Consider the following 20,199-nt stretch of genomic DNA (forward strand, 5'->3'; position numbering starts at 1 on the left):
CCAAAGGAAAGTAAACACAATTTTGAAATGCATAATGATGCTATTTATTAATGTAAAAATGTCATTTTTGGACTTTGCTAGCTTACGTTGCTTGAGAATTGAAAAAAGTCAATACTGCTGCACAAAAATATGTGTATATTTTTGGCGCGAAAAGGGCGCGTGATTGGTAAAAAGGGCGCGAACTTCTCCGCTAGGAGGCATCGACAAGAAGAATCAAATATACGGTTGAAAAAATAATGTTAATTTGTCTTAACGTCGGGGGTATTGGAAATAACATAGTTTCCCCTTTTGCGGACTGCCACTAAGCCGGCGGCTAAACATGTCGGAAAGAAGTAGTGAAAATAACTTAGTCGATAAATCAGATCAAATTCTCCCGACATCTCGACCTTTTTCTCACTTTACAGATTTGCAGCATTTATATCTCAAAACCCAAGATTTGGTCATTTATTGATAAATCACATATCGTTAATAGGTTTCGCTGGCATTGAGGTACAGGACTGTACACCTTGCTTACCCGATCAATCTTATAATCCGCGGAAATCACAGAAAATTTAGTGAAATGATCCTTATTGTCTCTTCCTGCGCGATGGGGGATTTGCGGCCTTGTATGACGAGTAAGTAGAAAATGTGCGATAAACCCCCTAAATCCCTGCTGTCGCTACGAAATAGCCACGAAACCTTAAATTACTGAAATCTTAGATGGGAAAATGTTTAATTCGGCCAGACTTGGCAATGAAAAGTTTGTGTTAAAAGTTGGCAAAGAAAATAGTTTTTTTTAGCTAAATAATTAGCGTCTGATAAAGGAGCTATGCCTCGGAGACTTTTAAAAGCTGCGCCAAAGAGAAAATATTATTTACTCTTAATATTTTGAAAAAAAAAAATTTGCTTTCGGGGCGTCCCTAACTGTTTCAATCAGGCTGTCCTTTTATAATAGAAATACGTACTTAATTTTTAATATAATCCCTTAAATAATTTACTTTTATGAGAAAGAAAACATCGTTATTATCGGTGAAAAATATGAACATCTCAAGAAATAGCGAATATTAGATCGACTCCCGCAGATGAAAACAATTCGAAAGTAAATTGGGCTTGTTGACCTTGTGGTAAAACATTTTCGTTAGGATTTAACCCATTGTCTAGATTAACTTCTCTGCAGGAAATTGAGTGAAATTAGATAAAATATTAATTAATGTGAAGACTGCTTAACCAGTTCAGCAAAAAAGTCAACCATTTTTCAACGCAATTTGCGAGAACCTAGAAAACAACTAAAGGAAACTTGGGTCATAATGAAACGAAAGCAATGCCAAGTAAAGCGGCCATCCTTAGCACACCGGCACACACAAAAATACATGTCGAGAAACATACACTAACAAAACGTTAACGATGTGAACAATACAAAAAGAACGAAAAGTTTCTCATTTTCTCAAGGAATAGTTGGGCTTAACTTCTGTTTGCGTATCTAATGGTCTTTCCGTGTTCAAAATATTATTAGTAAACAGGAAGTTCAGGATTTTGGAATAATGGGATTTAAGTGCTTTTGGATTACCAGTACGAGGGTAAACGACACGCCTCGGAAAACAAGAATTTATGAGGAGCGAAACGGTTTACAAAGACTGCTGATTTAGTCAGTCAACATTTAATCCAATTAACACCTCCGAAAATACCTCGCTGAGAATGATATAAATAACCCTCGACCCTCAGGCCTAACCCTGTTTTGTTTTGTTGTACACTGTTTTGTTTTACTTAACCTGCCTTTATGAGGTTAAATCATGTCAAGAAGATTCACGTCACGGAAGTGACGTCGTCGCTCGTTAATTTAATTGTCTGTGTATTGTAAAGGTACTAAATGGAGGCGGGAATGGGGGGAAGACGTATTTTATTTTCATTTAATGGATTTACTAAACCGATTTACAAGCAATCTCTTGTGTGTCCCTCCCAGAGTGGGACAACTCTGAATGTCGGTATCAACCATCCTTTCCACAGTTCCCAGGGGCGAATCCAGGGGTTCCTAAGGGGGGGGGGGAGGGGCAAGGGGGGGTTTCAAGAAAGGGGGGGCCTGATTCATTGTTTTGCCGTGGATTTCCTTATATTTCGTATTATCTTTAAGCCAAATATCTGAAAAAGGGGGGTACCCCCCACCCCCCCGATTCCCGATGCAGGGAATTATTTAAGGCCTCAGTTTTGAGACAAAGCAAAGAGAGGCGTTAACAATATAGCCATGTTACAGTACATGGTAGACAGCACGCCTTGCCTTGCCCGCCTTGCCATCGGGGTATCAAGAATTGATGTCTTAAATAAATCTGGTATTTCAAAGTTATTCCAACTTTAGAATTGCTCTATGAATATCCCCGCCCGTTCCCAACCATTTACCAACATCACCTAGTATTACATTGAGTCTCGAGAGAATTACGTAAAGCATAGAAAAAATATGTCCATGTCTCGAGGATGAGGCCGGGGAGGGCTGGTGAAGAGTCCAGTGCAATTCTTTGTCATACTCGAAACACCACAGGCAACCTGCGAATTTCATAATAACGAAAATGATAGCAGCGATATTATTTGATAATACCGCATGGCTGAAACAGGTGCGAAATAGAGAACGGTTCCGACTTCCCTTTTTTGTGAATATTCTATAATGAATATCTTATCGACTAACACCACTTTCCTGTTATTAGCCAAGTAACACATTACAAATTTCTCTGCGCTATAGGCCAGTTAGTTTTAAGAAAATCAGACTTTTCATTTATTTATTAATTTATTAAATAAAATAATGTTTAACATTCATTTATTCAGAAACCCCTTCTCATATCCCCAGTCTTGGCACCATACTACGATATTGGTAGTGTTGATATCTCTAGTGTTAACAGTCGAATTCGTCTTGTAATTACACCAGATGGGCGAAAGCCATTAAAGATAATACATAAAAATTTCCCATACATGTAATGACACGTGCTTGATAACTATGACACACTTCTAAACACCTCAAACCCGAGATGGGCGTGGCTATGCTCCTGTGAAGCAAACCCCTTGCGAACCCTCACGGGCGCGGCTAAATTAACCGTAAAAACATAACAAGGAGAAAAAAATGGAGAAATGGAATGGATGGTTACACATTTATGATTTCTGGAGCTTTCGCAAATATTCCATCTTCATCGTTTTCTCTTGGTTACGCGTTTTTTGGTTTAGACGATATAATTTGCCCTGAAATGTATGTATAAAAATACAAATGAGATACCAATTAAATATATTTAGTATTGGAATAATATCTGCCACTTCTTGGAATACGTAATTCATACTTTACATCGTAAGTTAAGGCTTTCATGCCAGGCGCTGAATTTTATATAAAACATTTCGCGCCCAGCTCTGAATTTTTTTTACTGTTTTCTGCTATCCTTGTTCAAAGTCCGTAGATCCGACTATGCTTTTTCGTTTTTGTTTTTAATACTCAAAACCCTCACCATTTTTAAAATACAACTTTCCCTGTATTATTTGATACTTTATCAAAAGAACCGAGACGCTTTAGTTGTAGGATGGACTGAAATTCACTTTGATTCAAGCGGATTTAATTCACTACTAAAATGAGCATCTCATTTGCATGGGGTTCCATGGCCTACGTCGCGCAACTCGTATCTACCCTTTGCCAAACATCTCCTAAAAGGCCTGATGGATTACCTTGACTGAACGACTCCCTACTCTTTGCCAAACAGCTCCTCAAAGGCCTGATGGATTTGCTGGATCATATCTGACGTTGTCATGCTTCGTTTGAGTCTGCTGTATGCTAGCCGGTTGCACCAGCGGGTAAGCCCACTAGCGGCATAAGCTGCCACTAGTGTGGGATTCTGCGTTACTTCACTGCGATTGAGAGAAGTAAAAGAAATTGAGAAACACATTTACTTGAACTTCTGTGGGGTATGCAAACGTACGTAGCTTGGGTTAGCTGTGGGAGCGCTGGTGGGTGGTTGGGTCGGGGTATTATTCCACCCATAGCTATATGCAACCGCTTTAGCGCTCTGTGCACACATTCTATCTTAATGGATGAACCCAGCCATACACGAGCCACCCATAGCTATATGCAACCGCTTTAGCGATCTGTGCATGCATTCTTTCTTTATCTTCCCACCCTACATGAACAACAGTCACCCCTAGCTAAATGCACCTGCCTTAGCACTCGTGCACTCATTTTATATAAGGGGAAGGGAGGGGATTACTGAGTTGTTCACTGAATAAAAAGTTTAATCTCAAATTAAAGGTTCTCCTTAACTTGATGAATGATGGAAGGACTTCATTTTTAGCAACAGGGAACCCATAACAGTAAATCAGTAAAGTTGGAGATCCTTTATGAAACAATCAACAATATATTACCTTATTTGTGCATCAGGGTTGTTTTCACACCACATGTTTGCCCAATGAAGAAAGACCGCCATAGAACCAGACAGCAAGTCCCCCTGCCCACCACATCTCCTGTTGCTGCCAGTTATTGAACACTCAACAACTGGAAGTAAAATAAGGATTATGAACTATTAATGATTTCAAGAAAAATTGGCCATTTCCATTTCTTACTAGGCATTAGATAGCACGATCTTTAATAAAAAAAAATGACTCATTTTATAGCAGCCAAAGTGGAGCATGCCTTCTGTACAACATGTTTCTATTTTTTAGATATTTTGTTTTTCTATATTTTGATATTTTTCTTATTGTTTATGTTGGTGATTTTTCTCACTGTAATCTGGCACAAATCTAATACCCTACCCTTATAATGTCTAATAACCACTTCTTTGAAATAACCATCTAAAATAACAAACAGAATAACCATCTACATCATTGATGTCAGAAAATTGAGTACTAGCTACCCGGGGAGGGGTGACTTCGAGAAAAACAGACGGGGGTGCTCAACAGCACAATCAATTTTAACCCTAAGGGATAGCACCAAGGGCGTGGTCAACAACAATTCTTACCCCTAAGAGATAGCACATTGGATGTGGTCAAAGGATCCTGTATTGTTATGTTACTGACAATAAAGCTGGAAGTATCAACCAATCAGTTGACTTGTGGTTTATTGTAAACTAGACCCTGCTCGCAGGGTTGACTGGGATACCTGAGATATGCAACTTGTTTGTGTGACATGTATGACAAAGATTTTACTGCCTAATTTGGATATAATAAAAAAATATATAATCTTGTTTTTTTATTGTAAATGCCATATCACAACACTGATTGGGGCAAGAAAGGTAAGAGCATGATTTCTTCAGGTGTGGGGTGGACGTGAGGTGTGCTCCATGAGAGTAGACAGGGCGGATTGTTCTATCTTCAAATACTATCCCCACATCAGAGTTAGCATCAAAATAAGATTAAGAAAAGCTGAGAATGTGTTTTAAAATTGTTATTTCTTAAACATTTCTTTTGTTCACTGCCCTCAATGTGCTATCACTTAGGGGTAAATTTATTTTAACACCCAAAGTAAGTCCTATTGTATTAACAATATAATTTTATTGAAATGTATTATTTTATTTATGTAAGTTACAAGTAAACAACAACAATTATTTATTTTGAAGTCAAATGAGAGGGCTATAGAATATCCAGACTTGATTGAAATTTATAGAGCATAAACATATTTTCAAGATCAACAACACAACAAAGATATTACAAATCTCTAGATTTTATTAAAATTGTTCCATAAAAATAAAATGACATTAATAAAGGTATTTCAGGGAAATAATAAAACTTAAGCTTATCTAAAGAAAGCACCAAAGTACCAAAATAATTTTCATAGATTTAAGTACATATTTTACACTTACATGACTTACAACACCTATGCTGTACTTTATTAAAATCGACATGGTTAAAATGATGAGATTCAATGAGAGAGATCAAGATATTTTATAGTAAGAAAATAAAATTTATGTTAGGGTAGCCGGTTAAGTGTCCAATGTAAAGTAGATTCATCGACAAAGCGATTTGTAGGAGACGATTTCCATCAATTGTTTCAAACTACTTCCACTTCAAAATAGATTAAGCAATCAAGGTGAATACCTCGAGTCCATTCATGAGTGTCCAGAGCACATTTAATTACGTCTTGAAGTAAGCTGTATGAGTCTAAAGCAGTCAGCACTTAACTTAATTGTTATCTTGAGCCGCGTGTCTCGCACTCGGGTCGCAAATGTAAACACGAGTAAATACAGCGAAATCAATCCAAGCTGAGATGATTTTCCAAAATAACTTGGTAGGAATTGAGGCTATGGTTAAATATGCAGTTATTAAATCGCGAATCGGGCCTTCAATTGCACAAATAACATGGATCTGAGAGCTGGAATCTCAAATTCAAGATGGCGGCCATAACACAGTTTTAAATTATGCAAAAGTTTTTGGTAACTAAGCATTGCAATGACGTAGGACAATAAGCTAGATACTTCGTGTAAGAAAAAGGCTTCAGTAAGGTCGCAATCAATACACTAAAATAAGATGTATCAAATGTGGCGCAAGGGTTCTTGGGAATTGCATTGTGCAAATCGCGAGACGAAAAAAAAACAGTTGATTTTATGACTGGACTACCACAGGTATCCCAGTAAATACGTTTCGAGCGATTGGACCACCATTTAGCATGAGACACCCTAAAAGATAGCAGAATCAGAAAAATCCTCCTCCCCGGGCATAAAAACCCCTAAAACATAGCAGAATCTGAAAAATTCTAAAACACCCCCTGAGAGATAGCAGTTGGTAAGAATTTTATACCCTAAAAGAAAGGTAGAGCACCTCGTCTACTTTTCTGGAGAGTCCCCCCGGGACTAGCTAACTGACTTAGATTAACATGGATACATTGTTTGACTTTGACTTAGTGTAAAATAGCACTTTGATTGGCCTTTATAAACTCCTAGCATGTGTACACCACATACCAGTCTGTCCATCAGTGATGATGTCATGCTGGCCTTTCCTGCATATGGTCACATTTCCAAGCTCTTGACTGAGTGAACGAGCCTGTTCATAGCTATCTCCATGTGGGTCAGCAGCTTTCCCCATCTGCATAAGCCAGCAACAATATGTAAGAACATTGTTGTATGATTTGTATGTGTGGTTGATGACACTTTACCATCTAGGGAGTAGGGGAGATATTCTATGGTTGAATGGCCACACAATTTGAGAACCACAATAGTTAAGTGGTGCAGGCCTAAAAACCTGGTTCTCATCAACTGTGAATCCCTTGCCTTCTCAGATAAGAATGCTAAGCTGGAGGTATCTCACCACACTTCATAAACATGTATTGGGGGATGGAAAAGAAATGCAGGGGACTCTTGCCCATGGTACCTAAGGGACAATGCTTACACACTAACACACTCGTGATTGTAAGTTGTGTTGAGGTAACTGTATCTACAAACTGACAACTATAATCAGTCACATGTTACCACAAAAAGAATATTTTTATTCAGGTGTTTCATTAGGCCCTGGCAGCCGGCTCCCACCTGCCCTTTTCCATTGAGCGCCATTTTTAAAAAAAATCAACTTAAGTTTTACTTGAATAAAAAAGATTTAACTTCAACCCCCTACTTATCAATCTCCACCGCCTACTCTAAAAGTTAGTGAAAACCCTGTCATTAATCAAATCTTGAAGTCTTTTCAATAAATACAGAGGAGTGTTTTAAGAAAAGTTTTTTTTAATAGACTTAGTAGCTAAGGAGTTTAAATCATTGTATTTTAGAGATTTTAGTAAAATTGTACTTTCAAGCCTTCTATACCTCTTTAAATTTTATTGTAACACTTGACATGATTATTTATCTACTGTAGTGAATAAAGATATTATTATTATTATTACCAAGGTCTTGATTTTGCAATACTTTTCCCCAGATTCAACACATTAAATAACTTACTCACCACACTGGTATAGAGTCTGTCAAACTCCACCACATTGGGAGTCAGGATAACCTTTGACTTTTTAGAATCATAGTTTTTGATGATTTCAGGATATGTCGTGACTACAGCTATTCCATCCTAAAAAATTCAACATATTCCTGGTTACCAACAATCTAGGAGGATCAATATATAAAAAATTCAACATATTCCTGGTAACCAACAATCTAGGAGGATCAATATATAAAAAATTCAACATATTCCTTTTTACCAACAATCTAGGAGGATCAATATATAAAAAAATTCAACATATTCCTGGTTACCAACAATCTAGGAGGATCAATATATAAAAAATTCAACATATTCCTGGTTACCAACAATCTAGGAGGATCAATATATAAAAAGTTCAACATATTCCTGGTTTCAAACAATCTAGGAGGATCAATATATAAAAAATTCAACATATTCCTGGTTACCAACAATCTAGGAGGATCAATATATAAAAAATTCAACATATTCCTGGTTACCAACAATCTAGGAGGATCAATATATAAAAAATTCAACATATTCCTGGTTACCAACAATCTAGGAGGATCAATATATAAAAAATTCAACATATTCCTTTTTACCAACAATCTAGGAGGATCAATATATAAAAAAATTCAACATATTCCTGGTTACCAACAATCTAGGAGGATCAATATATAAAAAATCAACATATTCCTGGTTACCAACAATATAAAAAATTCAACATATTCCTGGTTACCAACAATCTAGGAGGATCGATAATAAAAAATTCAACATATTCCTGGTTACCAACAATCTAGGAGGATCAATATATAAAAAATTCAACATATTCCTGGTTACCAACAATCTAGGAGGATCAATATATAAAAAATTCAACATATTCCTGGTTACCAACAATCTAGGAGGATCAATATATAAAAAATTCAACATATTCCTGGTTACCAACCATCTAGGAGGATCAATATATAAAAAATTCAACATATTCCTGGTTACCAACAATCTAGGAGGATCAATATATAAAAATTCAACATATTCCTGGTTACCAACAATCTAGGAGGATCAATAATAAAAAATTCAACATATTCCTGGTTACCAACAATCTAGGAGGATCAATATATAAAAAATTCAACATATTCCTGGTTACCAACAATCTAGGAGGATCAATATATAAAAAATTCAACATATTCCTGGTTACCAACAATCTAGGAGGATCAATATATAAAAAATTCAACATATTCCTGGTTACCAACAATCTAGGAGGATCAATATATAAAAAATTCAACATATTCCTGGTTACCAACAATCTAGGAGGATCAATATATAAAAAAAATCAAAATAAAACTTTCCCTGTAATTGGAACTACAATAGACCAACATAGAACTTCCCTTCTAATAGGGACAAAAGACAACATCTACTGCAAGGATCTAAAGATAAGAATTTCAAAAGAATTACCAACAATCTAGGAGGATCAATATATAAAAAATTCAATATAAAACTTTCCCTGTAATTGGAACTACAATAGACCAACATAGAACTTCCCTCCTAATAGGGACAAAAGACAACATCTACTGCAAGGATCTAAAGATAAGAATTTCAAAAGAATTCCAATCCCGTGGGGAAATGCAACCAGAAGCAGATCTTGGGGTGGGCTGAGCGCCCCCTATTTTCATACATTTGGCTTAAAAATAACAAGTAATATAAGGAAATACACTTAAGAACATTAAATCCTGCTCCCCCCTTTCTTGAAACCCTTGCTTTGGCCCCCCCTTTTTTGAGCTCCTGGATCTGCCCCTGGCAACCATTGAATTTGTATGGATCTAAAATCTTTTCACCAAAAATGAAAAACCTCTGTGCATTTCAAATAATATGTGCTATTATTTATTATTGTTGTCGTCTCTGTGTTTCTCAATGTCAAGCCCGATGGCCCATCACAAGTGGACAAGTAGTGTTTTTATGTATAGAAAAAGATAAAGTGTATTAGAGCTAACAGGTTCAAACTTACAGCATCTATAACCAAGTGCTTCTTGTTTTTTCTTGCTTTTTCTATGGTACGCTGAAATGCCAAAAATGATGATATGATGATTGCTGTCACTATTATTACACACAACAGGGATGGAATCTACCATACTGGTATTCAAAGAAAAAAATAATTAAAAACAGAAACATAATTGCTAACATATACCTTGGCATTTTCCAAGTTGGTTGGATTACGTCCGAGCCCTGGGCCGACAACAAGGCAATGAAGCCGTGACAACCATTCAGATATTTCATTTACTGCAAATGTTCTGTCTCTGGAAAAATTAAAAGGTCTAGTTATAGGGCTGGGGGAGAGAATAGCTTCTCAAGGCTTATCTAGACAGCTTAATTTTATCTATGACTTACCAGCTTGACTCCTCAACAATTTCTGTCACAGAGTGTAAATCAAGTGCTCAACTACGCTACAATGTTTGTCATAAGCAGAAAAGTTGTAGGGTATAATTCTTGACTAGACACATTGCAGGCATGTTGCATACCATGTCGTAGGCAAAATTTGTGCTGTCTACAGTAAATCAGCCTTTAAAAGGCATAAAAGGGGAATCAATGCTTGGCAAAAAAACAGATACCTGTAATTGACTACTTACAAAAGTGGATGCACTATGAGTTCAGGACTGTAAGACTTGATCACAGAAGCTGAATCAGATGTGCAAAACACATGTGAGAGATCAGCACCCTGGAAAGAAGTACAATCAAAACCTTTAAAGTTCATACAAGCATTCAGCAAGGGTCTTAACAAGGAATCATTGTTGTGCTTTTACAGTACTATATATCCTCAAAATATTTTGGTTTACCTTATGGGTTATTGAGCTTTACATTGTACTACGAGAAGCCACCATGATTTAGCAAAAAGAGATATGCAGAGGTGTTAAGATAAAAAAAAACCAATGGCAATGAGAGGTAAGCTCAGCCATTTAAACCCATTCCCATGAGTGGGTGCAGTGCGCTAATTATCAACTCATACTCACAGTCTTCAGGGCTGATATAGCAGCAAAGTACGGGGCTCCAGTGTACCTTACAAGACAAAAAGATGGAAAAACAAAAGATGGAAAAACAAAAGATGGAAAAACAAAAGATGGAAAAACAAAAGATGGAAAAACAAAAGATGGAAAAAACAAAAGATGGAAAAACAAAAGATGGAAAAACAAAAGATGGAAAAACAAGAGATGGAAAAACAAGAGATGGAAAAACAAAAGATGGAAAAACAAAAGATGGAAAAACAAAAAGATGGAAAAACAAAAGATGGAAAAACAAAAGATTGAAAAACAAGAGATGGAAAAACAAAAGATGGAAAAACAAGAGATGGAAAAACAAAAGATGGAAAAACAAAAAGATGGAAAAACAAAAGATGGAAAAACAAAAGATGGAAAAACAAAAGATGGAAAAACAAAAGATGGAAAAACAAAAGATGGAAAAACAAAAGATGGAAAAACAAAAAGATGGAAAAACAAAAGATGGAAAAACAAAAGATGAAAAAACAAAAAGATGGAAAAACAAAAGATGGAAAAACAAAAGATGGAAAAACAAGAGATGGAAAAACAAAAGATGGGAAAAACAAGAGATGGAAAAACAAAAGATGGAAAAACAAGAGATGGAAAAACAAAAGATGGAAAAACAAAAGATGGAAGAACAAAAGATGGAAAAACAAAAGATGGAAAAACAAAAAGATGGAAAAACAAAAGATGGAAAAACAAGAGATGGAAAAACAAAAGATGGAAAAACAAAAGATGGAAAAACAAGAGATGGAAAAACAAGAGATGGAAAAACAAAAGATGGAAAAACAAAAGATGGAAAAACAAAAGATGGAAAAACAAAAAGATGGAAAAACAAAAGATGGAAAAACAAAAGATTGAAAAACAAGAGATGGAAAAACAAAAGATGGAAAAACAAGAGATGGAAAAACAAAAGATGGAAAAACAAAAAGATGGAAAAACAAAAGATGGAAAAACAAGAGATGGAAAAACAAAAGATGGAAAAACAAAAGATGGAAAAACAAAAGATGGAAAAACAAAAGATGGAAAAACAAAAAGATGGAAAAACAAAAGATGGAAAAACAAAAGATGAAAAAACAAAAGATGGAAAAACAAAAGATGGAAAAACAAAAGATGGAAAAACAAGAGATGGAAAAACAAAAGATGGAAAAACAAGAGATGGAAAAACAAAAGATGAAAAAACAAGAGATGGAAAAACAAAAGATGGAAAAACAAAAGATGAAAAAACAAAAAGATGGAAAAACAAAAGATGGAAAAACAAAAGATGGAAAAACAAGAGATGGAAAAACAAAAGATGGGAAAAACAAGAGATGGAAAAACAAAAGATGGAAAAACAAGAGATGGAAAAACAAAAGATGGAAAAACAAAAGATGGAAGAACAAAAGATGGAAAAACAAAAGATGGAAAAACAAAAAGATGGAAAAACAAAAGATGGAAAAACAAGAGATGGAAAAACAAAAGATGGAAAAAAAAAGATGGAAAAACAAGCTAGAACTCTCTAAATCCAAAGTTCTATATGCTGTGCTAGGGGATCATAGTTTTAAGTTCTATTATGAACTAGATTTTGAATGTTTGTACAAAATATTGCTCTTATTTATTGGATTATTATTCATGCAGGTCTTTTTTTGCTCAATCGGAAATGCTTGGTAATTGTACGGAAATAAGGGTAGGGGGAGCTACTGTTGTATGATTCTGACTCTACTTGGAGGGGCAGCTATCCCTCACTAGCCTTAGCCCTGAATAAATGTATATGTTATACTGTATAACATTTTGTTGTTGTTACTTTACAGTTCCAAAAAGATTAATACTTCCCACATACTTAGGGGCAAATCCTCAAATAACCACCACCCCCAGGGGTATGTTTTTTTTTCTCTTGAATCACATAATTAACATATCATCCACCTGATTTTGACAGTATACTTGTGAATGTCTTGTGATAATCAGCACTGAGTACATGAAGTCAATGAGAAGTTAACACAGTGCTGTAGAAATGTCGTGAACACTGAGGGAACTCCATTGTCTTTACAAAAATAACAGTTGAAAAACACTGCTTTGGAATGAAATATTATGTGGCCTAAAAATATAGGGGGGGGGGGGGTGGGGGTACATGCCCCAGATGCTCCAGTTCTGTTACATTACCACTTACTCTTGACAGCCCCCGATGACGCCAATTCGCCCAGCCACTCCTTTATGGAATGTTTCCTCCAGGGAGGGGATGACATTCTTAGCAGACTGAAGAAGCTGTGCCTCTTGTTGTCTGCTATAGAGACAATACCATCAATTATTTTAGAAACATCGAGACAACTATCAAAACATCACTCACACAGATGTTATCAGAATGACCTATAATTCATCAAGTTTTGTCGAACCTAACGCCTAAATCGTGATGACAAAAACCTAGACATGTCGCCAAAAATAATAAAAAAGAATTCCCTGATGGAATGTTTGAGTATATGGCATAGTATATGGAGTATATTCAATATTTGAATGAACTCTAGTGTTTTTATTCTTACTTGTGTACGTGGATTTGCCTCTGTGCAGGAAGGGGCGATCTAGACCTTTTTTCTGCCATACAAGCCCTTGGTTCTCCTCCAAACAAAGAGTAATAACTAAAGCGAGCTCTATACCTTTTGACAGAAGATAAACTACGAATAAATCTCGTGTTTCGCCATGCCCCCATTGGGAATCTCAAAATATCAAGTGTCGTCAGGCGTTACACCCAGATGCGGCGAGGGACTTGAACTACCCAAGACTCCGCATTTGCTTGCAGGCTCATATAAAAACAAAATGGCGGACCATTCGTTGTGCGAGCGTCTTTAGCTAGAAAATGTAATTTTTCTGGACGGCAATGGCTCTAATTGACCCTAGTTTTCACCCAGGACCAACTTTAATTGTCGGAGATGGCAACTTTTCATTTTCCTTGTGTTTAGCCAAAGCACTTCATGAAAATGTAGACATTTACGCGACATCGCTTGACACAAAAGAGCAACTGGAGACGAATGAGTTCGCGTTACAAAACCTGCAAGAACTATCATCGTTCCCAAACGTCAAGGCATTTCACGGAGTTGATGCAACAAAGCTAGAAAAACAATTCAAATCATTACAATTTCCGAGGATTATTTTTAATTTTCCTCACACTGGCGGAAAGGTCAAGATTAGTCATTGCAGAAAGCTCCTGGAACGTTTCTTTATTTGTGCGTCAAACCACTTGACTCCCACCACAGGGGTAGTGTGCGTCAGCTTGTGTCAAGGTCAGGGGGGCACTCCTTGCGATGTGCCCCAGAGAGATTGTGGGAATACTTGGAAGGTGGTGGAACAAGCAGCAAAGGCAGGTGAGAGGTTTTTAGGGGGGGAGGGGGGCAGATGAGAGGATTTTTAGGGAGAGGGGGGCAGGTGAGAAGATTTTTAGGGAGAGGGGGACAGGTGAGAGGATTTTTAGGGAGAGGGGGGCAGGTGAGAGGTTTTTAGGGAGGGAGGGGGGCAGATGAGAGGATTTTTAGGGAGAGGGGGCAGGTGAGAGGATTTTTAGGGAGAGGGGGGCAGGTGAGAGGATTTTTAGGGGGAGGAGGCAGGTGAGAGGTTTTTAGGGGGATGGGGACAGGTGAGAGGTTTTTAGGGGGATGGGGACAGGTGAGAGGTTTTTAGGGGGATGGGGACAGGTGAGAGGTTTTTAGGGGGATGGGGACAGGTGAGAGACTTTTAGGGGGATGGGGGCAGGTGAGAGGTTTTTAGGGGAGAGGGCAGGTGAGAGGTTTTTAGGGGGATGGGGACAGGTTAGAGGTTTTTAGGGGGATGGGGACAGGTGAGAGGTTTTTAGGGGGATGGGGACAGGTGAGAGGTTTTTAGGGGGATGGGGACAGGTGAGAGGTTTTTAGGGGGATGGGGACAGGTGAGAGGTTTTTAGGGGGATTGGGACAGGTGAGAGGTTTTTAGGGGGATGGGGGCAGGTGAGAGGTTTTTAGGGGGATGGGGGCAGGTGAGAGGTTTTTAGGGGGATGGGGACAGGTGAGAGGTTTTTAGGGGGATGGGGACAGGTGAGAGGTTTTTAGGGGGATGGGGGCAGGTGAGAGACTTTTAGGGGGATGGGGGCAGGTGAGAGGTTTTTAGGGGGATGGGGGCAGGTGAGAGGTTTTTAGGGGGATGGGGGCAGGTGAGAGGTTTTTAGGGGGATGGGGACAGGCTAGAGGTTTTTAGGGGGATGGGGACAGGTGAGAGGTTTTTAGGGGGATGGGGGCAGGTGAGAGGTTTTTAGGGGGATGGGGACAGGTTAGAGGTTTTTAGGGGGATGGGGGCAGGTGAGAGACTTTTAGGGGGATGGGGGCAGGTGAGAGGTTTTTAGGGGAGAGGGCAGGTGAGAGGTTTTTAGGGGGATGGGGACAGGTGAGAGGTTTTTAGGGGGATGGGGGCAGGTGAGAGGTTTTTAGGGGGATGGGGACAGGTGAGAGGTTTTTAGGGGAGAGGGCAGGTGAGAGGTTTTTAGGGGGATGGGGGCAGGTTAGAGGTTTTTAGTGGGATGGGCTCAGGTTAGAGGTTTTTAGGGGGATGGGGACAGGTTAGAGGTTTTTAGGGGGATGGGGACAGGTGAGAGGTTTTTAGGGGGATGGGGACAGGTGAGAGGTTTTTAGGGGGATGGGGACAGGTGAGAGGTTTTTAGGGGAGAGGGCAGGTGAGAGGTTTTTAGGGGGATGGGGACAGGTTAAAGGTTTTTAGGGGGATGGGGACAGGTGAGAGGTTTTTAGGGGGATGGGGACAGGTGAGAGGTTTTTAGGGGGATGGGGACAGGTGAGAGGTTTTTAGGGGGAGAGGGCAGGTGAGAGGTTTTTAGGGGAGAGGGCAGGTGAGAGGTTTTTAGGGGGAGGGGGCAGGTGAGAGGTTTTTAGGGGAGAGGGCACTAGTGTATAACTTGTAGGAGGGAGGAAGAGAGAGAGGGGGGAGGAGAACTCAAACCGCATACATCAATCAGAATGAGTCCTTACCATGGAGATTCAAAATACTAACCTCAGTTCTGCAGGTTGCATGTTCTGATTTTGAAGGTTATTTTTTAGAATAGTGTCTTTTAGCTGGTCAAATAATGTTATAAAAAACTTGAGGATTGGCCCTTCATCGCAAATCATGTCAGATACACCTTAAGATTGTTGCCACCTAAATGGCCACCTTGCCACTAATAATATTTTCCCGGCAGGGCTGATTCTTATGGATGTCCTACCATTTAGGGGGTCGGACTACCCAATCTACAACAGTGCTGGGTTCAAAGGTCATCTGAACAAGGGATTCAGTACAACAAGAGGTCTTACCCATCTGTTCTCCCATGGCACACCCTTAGAACCTATCTCCAGTGTAGAGTAAGTGCATGGTGGTAAAGTTCAGTAATCAGGATATGATTTGTACACTTTTGCTAACTTTTGATTACTTCCTCAAGCTCAATCAACAAAAATAGATGAAGAAGAAACGTTTAAGAGCATCTTTTTTAAGAACTGATAAATACAAAAAGCCCAAATAGTCATTTTCGTGAACCAGAAGAATGAATACAATACACCAAAAATTGGAATTCGACTCTGCCAAATTTTCGTCTTTAATAAGACTTCTTCAGGGCAGACTGAAGAAGGTGATTCGTTACAGGCTTATTTACATCAGAATATTTTACATCAGAATTGTACTGAATCCCTTGTTCAGATGACCTTTGAGTCAAGTTCCAGTTTTTGGTGAATTGTATTTTTTTAAGAACTGCATACTGTAGGCTCCGGGTGATTTTTCCCAAGTTTTATGTATCTTACCAAACAAAGGCTTTATCCAGGAGAGGTTTGGAAGAACCCCCATACTTTACTAGGAGGTCCACTCTCATAAAGAAAAATTGAGTACCACTGCAAGCTAGGATGAGCAACCTAAAGAGCAAAATGGTCCTCCAAATGGGGAAATGAACCCCTCTGCTATAAATCCTGGCAACAGGTCTGAACAGCATTTGATGTTATGCAATTGCTGAAATTCCTGAGTTAAAATCTTTTATTTTTATGCATACTACTTATTGCAGCTAGTACCCCTACATGCAACACAGCATGATGTTGTACTGTGTCTTTGGCATGACTAGTACATAGTTCTGCTCAATGTTTGTCTGGATTTCACTAAAATATGACATTGATTTTCCCATTTGTCCATGTTCAGTACTGAAGCTGTAATGCTTCTTGCTTGTATGTTTTGGTATAACTTACCTTACCTTACCTTACCTTACCTTACCTTACCTTACCTTACCTTACCTTACCTTACCTTACCTTACCTTACCTTACCTTACCTTACCTTACCTTACCTTACCTTACCTTACCTTACCTTACCTTACGATACACATTTAATGCAAAAGTCTTAATTACTTAGAACCTGCATAAATGGTAGTTGGGACCTGTGATATTTTATGCAAAGTAATTTAATAATGGATTATAAAAAGAAGGGACTTGGAAATCAGTCCCATACATATATACAAGTATCCCTTATATGCAAGTTCAATGCAAGTCTGGAACATACATGCTTTTGCTTTTTAATCATCTTTTCTAATACACAATGATTTATTTCTTAGATCTTTTGAGGATCTTTCAGTGAATGGCTCAAGGAAAGCAGCCCAGCATTGCCTGGGATCAACTCATCCTGTAGCAAAATTAAAGTCCAAGATTGAGAATTGTCTTCAACACTGTGATATCCCAGGTACAAGCATCAATGGCTTCTGTAAATTAAAGAGAATAGCCACCACTAATAAGAGTGATGCTGACAACAGTTATAATAAAGCCTGTTGTCAAGACCTCTCACATCTTTGTCAAGATATAGATTGTTGTCAGACTGACGACAACTTTGATGGCACTCTATTTAAGGATTTGCCTTCAGCTATTCAGTACTGCTTGAAAGCTCGACATTCACCTTTTGTTATAAGTGGGACAGAGACAGATTTTAATGTTCCTGTGACGTCATGCACATATCCCATAACTCACAGGATGGTAATATGTCGGACAAGGCCCAAAGAGTCAGAACAAAATGAGGAACTAGACCTTGCACAGAAATTTATCACCAACAAGATCTGTCCTACACTGAGGCTCTCAGAGGACCAAATAAGCTGCCAGAAGAGTCCTGGCTTAGATTTTAACAAGACTCAGATGAGCTCATTCAAGCCATCTGATTACCATGCTTTGAGGAAGCGTAGAAGAGAATTGTTTGAGTGGAGACCGTCAGGTGACCAAGTCAACAAAGTCTGGATTCCTTCTGATGTTTGTTGTAAAGATGAAAACAATCTTTGCACTTTCTGCACTCTGGAGACAAACTACTTTAAATGCTCTGACAAGATAGAGAACTTGGTTACTACCGAGTCCAAAAGAGAACTGTGCTCTAATGGATTGTTAGTCATATCTTGTGGTATTTTGAGTGCAAAGGATGGCATTAACGCAGGTTGGCTTATCATCGTTCATCTGGATGCTCTATTGATGGCTTTACACAACATCCCAGACATAAGGTTGCTTTGGTCTAAAGAGGAAAAATTCCTTGGACAGCCTTTTGGCCAGGTATGAATGTCATATTTCACTTCTTTAAATTGTTGTACTTTACTGTAGGAAGGATTAGAAATGGTCATCAGTATACAGTGGTTTTATTGTTTTAAATAGTTGGTTTATATTTAAGACAATTACTGTTTGACTTCATCCCTATTACTGTAGGTGGGCTGGTCTGCGTAGCAGCTCAAGGGAGAGAGACGGGGGGAGAGGGGACAAGAGAAAAAAAAGCGAGCATGCTGCCGAGGGGAACTGGGGGAGGGGAAGTCCAAGTCCTTCCTCTGCCTCTCCCCATCCCATGAGCCACTATGCAGGCCATAGGTGTGCTTATTTGAGGGGGGGGGGGAAGGCATTGCAAATCTTTTTCCTGTTGTTTGCACCAGGTACAGTGGCCCCCTACAAAAGTTTCTGCATGAAAAGTAACATTTAGTGTCCTTAGTTACAGTCAAGCCAAGCAAGAATCACTCTTACTTTTGAAATGTGTGCATTATACTTGTTGTGCTTATTAGGGATTGGGGGCTTTATAGAGAGGGATGATTACTTGGGCTACCTGTGGCCAGCATTGCTGGTGAATTCTTGCTCGACTGACCACAAATCAAAGGAAATGTCAGAGTCAATTTCCTATTTTGGCATTTCCTTTGTCCTATAGTTAGTCGAGCGGAAATTCGCCAGCAGTGCTGGCTGGTGCTGGCGCAGTTTGCACAGGGCTTTAAAGTGTACAAGCCCCCAAGAAAACAGCTCAACAGCAGGTACAAAATGCAGACTACATTTTTCGGTGATTCCTTTTGTTGCCCGAGTAAATGCTGGTGCAGCATCTAGTTTTAAAATGTTGACACCAGGGTTGGGGGAGGGGTGGGGGCTGAAATAGGTGGGACTTAGTACAGCTTTTATGGTATTCAGGCATGTAGCCAGAATCTGTCAAGTGGAGTGTGCAATAAGGAGGGAAAATGTCTAATGCCGGAAAAGGAGGCGAATGTGGGAACATGAGGAAAGACACGATTTATCAAGCAAGTGGGGCAAGGAAAATGTTTAGCAGTGGCTGAAAGGTTGTATGAGAAAAAAACAAGAGAGAGAGGAGAATTTGTGCACTACCAGTCAACACACCACAAACCTTTAGCCTATTGTGACTCCAACGAAGGGCTAACGCTCGAAACGTCAGCGCAACCACTCTGTTTCATAGAGGCGTCTAACATAGCTTTTCAACCTCGTGTTGATTCATACGTTGTCAATATTGTGACTCCAGCCCCCCATACTTTTTGGTTCAACTTTCAGGAGGATCAATATACACCCTTTAATTTGTACCCACCGGTGTTCCTTCACGACATCAGCTTCTGGTTAAGCAATGATTCAACAGAGAAGGCTTTCCTAGAAACCATCTTCCATACAACACAGAACTGTGTGTGCGACGTGTGGTTTCGAGAGAGGTACAGAGACCCTGTGAGCGGAGCAATCAGCTATAACTACAGGATGATGTATAGTAGATGTGATGGGGCTTTGAGCCACATGCAGACAGTTGAGATACAGAACTTGCTACGAAGGGTTTTGATGAAGAAGAAGTTTATTCTGAGTTGAGACTATGATGTTGTGTTGTATTTTTTAGGTTTATTTTGGTATTATTGTTTATTTTGGTATTATTATTGCACAACATAAGGTTGAACTTGAGGATCCATGTGCTGTATGTGTGTTTATTGGTATCATACTGGCTGAGTTCTGGAAATAAATTGTTGAATAAACGAAATTTGATTTTATTCCTGAATTATTATCGGTACTGCACAAGAGCATAACACTTA

At 38.7% G+C, this 20,199-nt stretch overlaps 2 protein-coding genes and 1 long non-coding RNA gene across 4 annotated transcripts; 2 read left to right on the plus strand and 1 right to left on the minus strand.

The window, feature by feature from the left end:
• Nucleotides 1-1,861: 1,861 nt before the first annotated feature.
• Nucleotides 1,862-13,608, minus strand: LOC5517715 (ATP-dependent (S)-NAD(P)H-hydrate dehydratase). 2 transcript variants are annotated; one of them, XM_032362295.2, is made up of 11 exons: nt 13,403-13,608; nt 13,036-13,149; nt 10,866-10,911; nt 10,485-10,573; nt 10,046-10,154; nt 9,866-9,916; nt 7,861-7,977; nt 6,888-7,011; nt 4,360-4,489; nt 3,670-3,849; nt 1,862-2,514 (listed from the first exon to the last, which is right to left on the minus strand). In XM_032362295.2, the coding sequence occupies exons 1-10, from the start codon at nt 13,567-13,569 to the stop codon at nt 3,687-3,689; spliced, it is 1,110 nt and encodes a 369-aa protein (XP_032218186.2). In that variant the 5' UTR covers nt 13,570-13,608; the 3' UTR covers nt 1,862-2,514; nt 3,670-3,686. The 2 variants fall into 2 exon arrangements, with proteins under 2 accessions (XP_032218186.2, XP_048589861.1); XM_048733904.1 differs by lacking the exon at nt 1,862-2,514 and having other exon boundaries at nt 2,740-3,849; nt 13,029-13,149; nt 13,403-13,575.
• On the plus strand, nt 6,926-8,489 carry LOC116601473. The gene is made up of 2 exons (XR_004290041.2): nt 6,926-7,033; nt 7,205-8,489. It is a non-coding gene; the product is annotated as an uncharacterized LOC116601473 (long non-coding RNA).
• LOC5517728 (ferredoxin-fold anticodon-binding domain-containing protein 1 homolog) lies at nt 13,609-20,157 on the plus strand. The gene is made up of 4 exons (XM_048733903.1): nt 13,609-14,221; nt 16,072-16,231; nt 17,455-18,424; nt 19,682-20,157. Exons 1-4 carry the CDS (start codon nt 13,738-13,740, stop codon nt 19,979-19,981), a joined length of 1,914 nt encoding a protein of 637 aa, XP_048589860.1. The 5' UTR covers nt 13,609-13,737; the 3' UTR covers nt 19,982-20,157.
• Nucleotides 20,158-20,199: the final 42 nt, after the last annotated feature.

Source organism: Nematostella vectensis, chromosome 10 (assembly GCF_932526225.1).
Source record: "Nematostella vectensis chromosome 10, jaNemVect1.1, whole genome shotgun sequence".
Taxonomy (NCBI): domain Eukaryota; kingdom Metazoa; phylum Cnidaria; class Anthozoa; order Actiniaria; family Edwardsiidae; genus Nematostella; species Nematostella vectensis.

What these genes read in the sequence shown, in the direction of transcription:
- LOC5517715 (XM_032362295.2), bottom strand. Translation starts at nt 13,569, where the DNA reads ATGGGGGCATGGCGAAACACGAGATTTATTCGTAGTTTATCTTCTGTC. An exon ending in CTCATAGTGCATCCACTTTT is followed by an intron (nt 10,155 to 10,484) that starts GTAAGTAGTCAA and finishes TAATTTTTCCAG; the next exon opens with AGACAGAACATTTGCAGTAA. An exon ending in AGCACTTGGTTATAGATGCT is followed by an intron (nt 7,978 to 9,865) that starts GTAAGTTTGAAC and finishes TGAATTTTTTAG; the next exon opens with GATGGAATAGCTGTAGTCAC.
- LOC5517728 (XM_048733903.1), top strand. Translation starts at nt 13,738, where the DNA reads ATGGCTCTAATTGACCCTAGTTTTCACCCAGGACCAACTTTAATTGTC. An exon ending in GGAACAAGCAGCAAAGGCAG is followed by an intron (nt 14,222 to 16,071) that starts GTGAGAGGTTTT and finishes TTTTCCCGGCAG; the next exon opens with GGCTGATTCTTATGGATGTC. An exon ending in GAACCTATCTCCAGTGTAGA is followed by an intron (nt 16,232 to 17,454) that starts GTAAGTGCATGG and finishes TTTATTTCTTAG; the next exon opens with ATCTTTTGAGGATCTTTCAG.